The sequence below is a fragment of the Castanea sativa genome, chromosome 6 (genome assembly GCF_040712315.1).
Source record: "Castanea sativa cultivar Marrone di Chiusa Pesio chromosome 6, ASM4071231v1".
In the NCBI taxonomy this organism is placed as follows: Eukaryota; Viridiplantae; Streptophyta; class Magnoliopsida; order Fagales; family Fagaceae; genus Castanea; species Castanea sativa.
In genome coordinates this window covers 29,295,835-29,306,031 of record NC_134018.1, presented here as the reverse complement: position 1 = coordinate 29,306,031, position 10,197 = coordinate 29,295,835, and the positions used below count along the sequence as shown (strand labels likewise).

Below are 10,197 nucleotides of genomic sequence, written 5' to 3'. Positions count from 1 at the left end.
ATAAATATATGGTTGTGGTAGAGTTCAAGGATTCAAAACCTCTTAGATATGTAATTAAATTTTGTGTTCAACAACTCTGTTTTGGCGAACTACATATTAGGTCTTAATTGGCTGAAATCTTCAGAGAGGTAAGAGATATTTTTATACGTATCAACTTACTAGCCCAATGCGCACAGGGATGATCGCAAGACTTGCCCCACAAACATGAACAATCCTAAAACGCATAGTGACCAATTCAACCACGAACAACTAAGGATAAAAAACATATGGCCCACTCTCAAATGAGAATGTGAGCTCATGGGCCAAGCCCGTGATAGCATGTGGCAAGAAAGCAGAGTATTTGAATCCGAGTCCCCTGGAATACTTGGGTCAAAAAGAGCAAACAATTCAGTAGATAATTTGATGCCTCAGGAGCCAGGAGTCAGGATCTAACTTCAAAAGTAAAATACCAATGCTCCTAGATCTAGTGGCCAGATGTTTGATTGGGAGATGCAAACTTCAATTCAGCAATAATCACACATGTTCTAATCTATCTTTTTGTTTCTCTTCAAACAAGCCTTAATTGCTCACGTAGTCAACTTAACCTCCTTTGATTCTTCTGTTCTGAAACTAGTCAAGTTCTACAGAACCAATGAATCCATCTTCTTGTATCTAAAAACCATATGCCACTTTCATTCTACTAATAGAGCTTACACCCTAGGGGAAAGCCCACTGCTCTAGGCCAGGCCAATTTGACAAGAAAACAGATAATATTTGAAGAATTTAATATAACATTATTGAACGAGTTAGGCTTTTAGATTAACAAGGTATATTGAGGCCTTATTTAGAGTCTCTCAAAAGTATTATCTCCCCCTTAGTAAAATGAAGAAGGGTCTGAGAATTGCATGTTAGCCAAAGTATGAAAATCAGAATTGGCCGCCATGTCTAATATCTTGAACTTTTGCTCAATGGGCAGCTTGTTGCTCCTGAACCTTAAGAAAAAAAAAAACCATCTCACTTGGAGTCTCTCAGATTTCATATCTAATGCAAAGTTTATTCTAATCAAAGCACACAAATTCCAATGTATATTTTTTAACCCTTTTCTTTTTTTGCTCTAGCATTAAATCACCAACCTTATTCTGATAGGTGCATTTTGGGTGGAGCATTATTAAGTTATAGTTTGGCAAATTTTTTTCCAATTCATATTGGGAAATAGTTTCACCAAGGAATGAAAAATTCAAGAAAAGAAACAATTAATAGAAGAATAGCTAATGAAAAAGATAACATTCCAGCTAACTTTATAACAAGCAGATAAAGAAATTAAAGAAAAGGTAGAGTTCAATTCAAAAACAACCCGCTATCCAATGCTTTACAACTCTTGGCTGAAACCAAATGCTTTACAACCCAGTACTAGTAGCAGATAGATGAGACCCAAAGAGCTTATTATAAACAAATTGACCCAAAGAGTTACTCCATCCCTTTTTCAGACTTCACGTCAATAATGGTAAGAGTACAAGCAGGATATGAAAAAGTCAGTCTAAGCTCTTCTTTTATTAAAGGCAGTCACCAAAGAATCCATCTCTCTCCAATCTCCATACACTCCAACCGCATGTAACTTAGCCACAGGCAGGAATCTTCTAGTAATTAATAGGGCAAAAAAAAAAAAAAAACTAAAGCTAATTGTGAATATAAGAATATCAGCTGAATTATGGCTTATGCTAGCTCTCATTGGAAAATTTCTCTGCTCAAGTTGAAGCCCATTCCTTTCGGATATCAAAGCCATAGTTGATCTCCAAGTAGCACTTGTTATCATCATCTAAAAACTACAAAAGAGAAGATATATATAAGACTAGATGGTAGTAAATATATATTAGGAATAAAAAGCTGTTTAAAGAGCAATTATTGCACCATAGTTTTATAGTTTGACCCATGTGGTACTAAAGTTGTTTTGTACAATTAATGCCAGAACATGTAAAGTAAGCAACGTCAAGTCCCCATCAATCAATAAGTATACAGTTCAGCATGGGCCGTAACTGTTGCAAAAGATAGCCTACCAACAACACATTCAATTATGAATGTCTTTCCAGATTTTATACTTTCTAGCACATATGTTTAACCAAAAACTTTTTGAGTATAAGACAAGCTGGAAATGAAAAATGTGATTGGCAGAGAAAAGTTTAGGTATTTAGTAGTTAAATAGTACAAGTAGGAAGGGATACAAATAGTACTGAAACTTTATGCCGGAATTCTCAATGGAATACACTAGAGGTGTCAAGATATGCAGGACTGGTAAAAAAAAAAAATGTCAGCGATCAGAATTACTTGGAAGCCAGGAATCTAAAGAAGTCTGAGAATTCGGCCAGAAGTTGGCCCACCAAATTATATATAAAAACTGGTGAATAGTGACATATATGGTACATCACAAAGCCCAACTCTGTCCATGAGTAAGACTTTTGCTCTCCTAATTTTCATATTTTCTTTCATTTAGTCACTTTAGTTTGTTCCAAACAAATCACATTCCATATGCAGTTAATTGATATGGATCCAACAAGAGATTTTGATTTGCATTTGATTCTGCAAGCAACTTCAGGATGAGATTTCTATATAATGTTCAGAAACTTCACTAAATTGTACATGTTATTTGGAGATTCAAAGAGCTGCATTTGATAGAAGTTACAATCTCCCCGCAGTACATATTCATTTTCTATATTTTCCCAGATGGAACGACATCTCAAAGGTAGGGTACACTAGTTTTGAACATAAAGTCACCATCATTTCTTTTGAACCTAAAGTCCATTAAATTAATTTATCTTTTAGTTTCTCTAAAGACTACTTAGAACAAAATAATAGCAACATCAATGTATTGATTCAGTACCATTACTATATAAATGGCACGTGATCACACATCCTAGTCATCTAAACAGAAACTTTCTGTTAGTTTTAGTGTTAGCTAATTCCATGACATGTAAGTTTTATTTCAATTCCAAGGTTCAGCTCAAGAAAGGGAAGTCACTTGAATTTCAATTGACCCTTGTTCAATTGAGAACAGCCAGTCAATCGTCTCTCGACTGAGGCTAGGTCGGTAGAGAGACGGGAAACCAAATTTTTTTATCAGGCCCAATAAGTTGGTTGATGATGTGTTAATTGTGACCTACTTGTCAAAGCTATCCAAGGGCTCACTAAAGTTGACTGGAAGAGGGTAGAGGGTATTGCTGTGCATCTAAAAGATCAAACCACTAAACCTCAACATTTCACCAAATACTAGGTTCATAAAAGCGAATCTAAAGAATGGTACTTCGATTGGTGATCAAAGGTTGAAGCTACAGAGCCTTCACCATTCAACTGCGGAGAATAAATCCAAGGTGGTCCTTGAAGTCACAGACATGGTTCATATGGAGAATTTCATACGAGAATAGTCCACGCAACTTGGAGCAGATTGTGGAGTCATGTTCATAAGTACTATTGGGTTGCAATTAGAAATATATGTATATTTCAATTGTAAGACCTCGATTCTATCAGTGAAAATTTCTTTGGAATTAGGGAATAACTCCTGGAGTGTTTTTTTTTTTTCACCTTAGGATGCATCCATATGTTGGTTTTTTTATTTCTTTTATTTCGTCAATAAATCACCTATGTCATTTATTTTATAATTTATTTCTTTATTATTTGATTTGTTTATGCTATGGGAATTAGCTGGAACTCAACTGAAATCCATAATCAATTCATGTGCAAAGTTGATTTAATTCCACTAAAATCAATCAACATGGTCTAAATTATCTTTTCACTTTTATTACTAAAAGTGAGCATAAGTGATTGAACTTACCTTTGATCTAGCCGTATATGATCCTCTGGAAAACATGCCAGAAGGGGTGGTCTCTTCATGCATTATATGTGTGTAGGGCTCTATCTGAGGGCTGAATGTACCAATCATCTCTTTTGAACTGTCCACTGAAATAAGTTCCATTGTGAGGGAAACATCCAAGTGTTTCAAATTGGTACTTTGGGAAATATAAGAACACTGATAACTTACCCTTTATACCAGTTTTCCAGACAGTGTTGGTATACTTAAGGCCAGAAACAATGTTATTACTCACTTGGAAAGAGAATTTCAATTTGTATTTACTACCTTCTTTCAATGTAAACCATATACCCTTGGGCTTTCCATCTTCAGGAATAGGAAGAACAATGTCAGATCTACCAGGTGAGATGATTGACAGAGAAAATATCTTCACATCTGGTTCAAGAGTTTCTGGAATAGAAGAGGCACACAACAAGAATCTTACTGAATGCAAGGGGAAAAGAAACAGAAACAAAAACAATAACCATTCTATCAATCTAAATAAATAACAAACAAAAAAGGGAGAGAAATTGGATAAGGCTTTCTATCTATGGCTGACATAAAAAGTCTCGGGAAGGAATACAAAAATCAGGCATTTGCAAAACCGGATTTTAATATGTACAAAACATAACAAACACCAAAATAGTGTAGACTTTATGAGCTGACTGATAGCAACAAGGTAAGTTGACTTATGAAAACATCACCATAGTTGACAATATCCTTTTCATGATGTATGATAATTGATGAAAACAACATTGTCCTAGCATTACCATTTACTAAAATCGTGGGATATTGAATAATAATCAAATAATTTACCGTTAAAAAACTTCATGTAGCACAATAACACTACTAAAAAATTCAGCAATAAGTTAATCATAAGAATACCAAGAGTTTTGTAATTTAGTGATATTAAGTTATTAACTGGCATGCTTTATGAGGAGAACTATGGTTTAAATCCTCCCCCCAATCACCAACTCTTTGTAACAATTTATGCACACAAAAAAAAAAAAAAAAAGAGAGTATATGAACACCTTGTTAATAGCAATTCTCACTAATTCTCACTAATTGTTCAAGTCCGTATGAAACTTATTACCAATCCCCGTAAACTAACCTAAGCTTTATTTATTTTATTTTATTTTTATCAAGCCTTATTGTTCACGAGCTTGTTCATGAACATTTTTTTTATTGGGCTCATTTATTAAACGAGCTTAAAATTAAAATTTAAGCTTAGCTTGTTTATAAACAAACAAACATAAACTAGCTTTTTATCAAGCCAAACCCGAACGGTTAATTAACGACTTAGTTTGTTTACATTACAGCCCTAAAAAGAGGTGAACCAAATCAACAACAATCCTATGACAAAACGCTAATTAGAGAGAATAAAGAAAAGGGAACAAAATGTCAGTAATTTTATTTATGCTAAAATATCACTGGTACAACGAAAATTAAAGGAATCCTAAATTGTTGGACCATTTGACTTCACAATGGTCAAATATCTAAGAAACGAAAATTAGAGAAATGCAAGGTACCAATTCCAAACATATGCTCCCAAAGATAATAATGTAAACCAATATGTCTTGACCCTTTTCTCTCTATAAGTTACATAACAATTGACAATGGAAGAATAAAAATTCGAAATAAATGTCAGCGGACTTGCATTCTATTGCTTCATAAAATGAGCATAATAAAGAAACATCGAGTGCCTTTTCACATTAAAATATATAAAGAAATCCATTCACAAGTTATTTGAAAGTATTAATTAGAAAAAAGACAAGCCACACAAAAGTTTCTACAATAATATAGTGCTGACAATACAACTAAGTTACAAGGCAATGCTAATATCATCATATTAAAAATGTGAAGGACAAGTTAAGATATGCAATCTTTTACTACACAAAAAATTGGAGAAAAAGATCAGACTAATCATTTTTATGTCATTTATACTATTTAATCATTGGCAATCACCAAAATGGACTCTTTTTTTTTTTTTTTTGGGGTGAGAAGACCACCAAAATGGACAATTAGTAAAAGGAAATGACAAAGAATTGAATATTATGAAAACCAAATTTCTTAAAAAACCCACAAAGTTAGTAATAGCGAAACTGATACCTCCGACATTGTTAAGATCAACACTCCCAAGAAGCTGTTCCTTCCACCTCCTCAGACTCTCATCATCCTGGATTCTCACAAATTCAACCCCAAAAAAAGACATAAAAACACATTTTATAACAGAAGAGAATTGCTCTCTATTTTTAACCTTTAATTTCAGCAGAAACAAACCTTATCCTTCTCAAGCTGTTCTTTGAGAGTGTACTGAGGACCCAACTGTAATTTGCTTTTCTCATCATCTTCCTCCTCCTGATCAGTTGCATATGGAGAAGCTTCACTCATCTGTCTGCTAATCTTCCCTCCCTCATCATCACCCTCTTGCTTTCCTTCCTCTATTTCTCTTGTACTTTTCTCTGCTTCCTCCTTTTTTTCATCGAACCCCATGTTCTTGGAACTTGATACAGCTCCAACAGCCAAAGACATCAATTCATCAACACTCACCAGAAGAGAATTATAACTACCACCAACTGCACAATGACAAAAACAATGCAAACCCACCAAGCAAAGCACAAAAACAAAGTCTTCGTTTCTCTGAAGACAGAAAGCTAAGAAAAACCCAGCAAGGAAAATTAGACTCAAATTAACAAAACAAAAGGAATTTTTTTTTTAAACCCTTGACAGGGTTTTATTTTTATTTTTTTGTGTGAAAACAATCCTAGAAAGGCAATAATTGTATGTGTTTCAGGAAAACCAACCAATAGTAGCCAAAGAAAACCAGAGCCCACCAATGGAAAGGCAAAACAGACAAAAGAAAAAACAAAAGGTTTGTCTTGTTCCCTAGCTTTCTGTGGATGCTTGTTGAAAATTTGGGAAGAGAGAGAGAGAGAGAAAGAGATAAGGTGTAGTATGGTACTTTGGTTTTTTTTTTTGTTTTTTTTTTATTTTTTTTTTTTTTCTAATGAGAGAGAGATATAGAGAGAAAAAGTCCTGTGGTGATCCGAAATATAAGTCAGAGAGAGAGAGAGAGATCTGAGAAAAGAAAAACGTGGAGGACACTAATGCACTTACATTCACGCAGTAGTACGCGGATTCAAGGGAAGACTTCGATTCTTTCAGACTTTCATAAACCATTCATATATCCTTAATAAGGCTTGGGGAGATGACGTTATTAGCAGTGTATTTTTTTTTTGGAATAGTGTCAAATTATTACAGCAGTATTTGTTCTTTCACTTCTATGAGTCTTATATATAACTTTTTTTTTTAATAGATATTATATATACCTTTTAATTGTTTGGCAAAGTCCAAAATTAAGTAATGTTATTCTAGTAATATTGTTTATATTTTTTTTAGAATACGTGTATTTAAAAAAATATATAAAAATACATATAATGTTGTTTAAATACTGAAAACTGTTGTTCAAAATATCCTACCAACCAGCACCTTAGAATCAAGATCAGTCTCACCGTTGGCTTATAGTCCGGTATATAACAAGGATAAGAGGCATTCAATAATGTGGTCCTACAAGTGTTTGTAATTTCTTTATTTAAAAAAAAAAATTATTTTATTAATAATTTAGTAGTTATAATTTCTTTATTTCTTAAAAAATTTATTTATTAATATTTTAATAGTCAGGGGGAATTTCAACTCTTACTGACTCTTTTGAAAATACTAGTCTATCAAGAAATGCTAACTAACTGAGTTACAAGTAACGTACTGCGTACATGTAGGGGTGACTTGATGTATTTGGGGGCGTAGGATGAAAACTGAAATTGAGGTATTATATATATATATATATATATATATATATATATATATATATATATATATATATATATGATTAAACAAAAAGTAAATATGACTTAAACTCTATTATCTTATTTTAGATGCAAAATTATTGCTAATTGGAATTAAATTATGAACCACGTAGATTTTTTTTTTTAAGTCTATAGACATAAAAATTTTACAAAACTTTTTACACATATTAATATTGTTGGGCTAAGATAGCTTGACCTCGATTAATTAATTCAATTACCCAAATTGATTAATTAGGTCAAATTACATGCAAATCGTAAAGGCACCAACAAATCACCAAATAAACTAAATGCAGCGAAAATTAAATTGACAGGGTGATTTGTTGACAAAAGAGAAGAAAACCTTTTGCAAGGTAAAAGCTCCACATGGTGAATTTAAGATCACCACTTCCAAAAATCCACTAATCAATAATCAAGTAATTACAAGTATAAGAAATTTTACCACTACCCTGGTCTATCCCAAAATACCAGCTTATAATTGAATCGTCGCTCCAATACCCAATTGGACTTGATCTTGTAATAGCATTCTTTTCTTTGATACACAAATCTCCAATCTGTGACTAACTCATTTGAACAGATCCCAGTATGTGACTAACTCCAGCAACTTGAATGATTGTTGTTAGCTGCAAAGTTCTTCACTTCATCAACAATGAAGATTAGAAAACATTTGATTACAAAACCCTATGTTATACAAACGCAGTAGCTTCTCACAGAGAATGTTAAACTTTTGGGCTCTGTATCCATGTGTAACGGCTCTTAAAATAAGTCTTATATAGGTCTAGAGTTGTAAAAAAAGAAACCCTAAACAAGTAACACAAAATGGGCCGAATTTCAGACCTGGAAATTTTGAAATCGTAATTCTCGATAGATTGAGCTTGTGTCGATCTTGTGTCAAGCTTCCCATTTAGTCTCGATAGTAGCTATCTGTCAAGCTTTAATGAAATAGTTTTTCTTCACCTGTTTCTTGAATCAATCTTCATGTCTTTAATATTAACACTTGATATGTTTGAAAAACATATTTCTTGATGTATTAAACCCAACTTAGATATATCCAATTACAAGTAAAGTAAGTTTTGCCAAAAGATTAGCCAATTACATAAAAAAAAATGACCCTAACAAATATGACAAATTGATTGTGGTAAGTAAAAGAGTGATGTTAGTGGTGGACCTAGATAAGAACTAGTAAAAGTTTGTCAACTCAACTATTGTGAAAAATGTTTTGAATTTTTTTTTTTTTTTTTTTTTTTTTTTTTTTTTTTGTGTTAAGTTGTTATTGGTTTCTAATTTGAACCCACCACTAAAATTATTATTATTATTGCATCAATAACAGACTATAACAACCTGCTATTTAAGATTTGTTATAAAAATGTTGTGGACATAGCATTTCTCTAGATTTTTTTTTCATTTGATACTAAAAATATTATTTTATTTATTGGCTAATATTTTGGCTTAATTAATACTATTATAATAAAAAAATCCTATTGGTTAAAATTTGGGGGATTTTTTTTTTTTACTTGAAGTCTTAGGTGACTGCATTAATTGCTTATATAATGGAGTCGGCATTGCGTAAATAGTGCGTGATAGGCGGTGCTAATTAATTGAGTTATAAGTAAAGGTGTATATAATGTGGTATGATGCGATTTTAGACTATATTTATCACTACACTGTGGGGTACGATTTTCTCAAAACCCTGGCACCTTAATAGATCAATTACCGGTGCAAAGCGGTGCAATTTTGGATTGTGTGGTGCAATATTGTTTGATTTTACAATAACCCATTTTATTCTGTACACCGCAAAAATAAACAAAATTTATGCATAATTTTGTGGGGTTCACATGCATTTACATTGCAAATTCAGGCAAATCCATAGGCCAAAATTTGCAAATATTTCCACAAAAATATAGTGATCATGGAACAAGGCCGGCCCAATAGATTTGGAGGCCAGGCCTAAGATCATATATTCAAATGGTACTTTTTTGTTAGGGAAAATTACATTTTACCCACCTGTGGTTTGCCCTACCTGTGGTTTAAAAATTGACACTTTATCCACCTGAGGTTAGCTCTATTTGTCTTTCGTTACCCATCTCTGTTAAAAATAGGGGTAAATTTGTATTTTTTTACCCTTTTATGTCTCTCTCCTCTCAATACATAAAAAAACTAAAAAAAAATTAAGGGAAAAGAAGATCTAATGGTTAGCTCCATTTGCCTTCCGTTACCCACCTCTGTTTTCTATTAAAAACAGTGGTAAATTTGTATTTTTGTTACCATTTTATGTCTCTCTCCTCTTAAAACATTAAAAAAAAAAAACTAAAAAAATTAAGGGAAAAAGGATCTAAAAGTTAAGTTTTGTAAAAATTAAAGTCTAACTTTTACATCTTCTTTTCATGTATCAACTTTTTAATCTTTTATTTTAATACATTCCCCTCATTTTACATAACACACACATAAACAAGACCTATGTTGTGCAAAAATCACTACGAAATCTCGTCGTAGTGATTTGATATTGTGTTGTGCAAAAAT

At 32.6% G+C, this 10,197-nt stretch overlaps 1 protein-coding gene across 2 annotated transcripts; it reads right to left on the bottom strand.

Annotated features, from left to right (window-relative positions):
* Window positions 1-1,256: 1,256 nt before the first annotated feature.
* Window positions 1,257-6,836, bottom strand: LOC142637911 (rho GDP-dissociation inhibitor 1-like). Of its 2 annotated transcripts, XM_075811876.1 has the most exons (6): window positions 6,622-6,831; window positions 6,098-6,471; window positions 5,927-5,993; window positions 4,010-4,228; window positions 3,803-3,927; window positions 1,257-1,802 (listed from the first exon to the last, which is right to left on the bottom strand). In XM_075811876.1, the coding sequence occupies exons 2-6, from the start codon at window positions 6,347-6,349 to the stop codon at window positions 1,725-1,727; spliced, it is 741 nt and encodes a 246-aa protein (XP_075667991.1). In that variant the 5' UTR covers window positions 6,350-6,471; window positions 6,622-6,831; the 3' UTR covers window positions 1,257-1,724. The 2 variants fall into 2 exon arrangements, with proteins under 2 accessions (XP_075667991.1, XP_075667990.1); XM_075811875.1 differs by having other exon boundaries at window positions 6,098-6,836.
* Window positions 6,837-10,197: the final 3,361 nt, after the last annotated feature.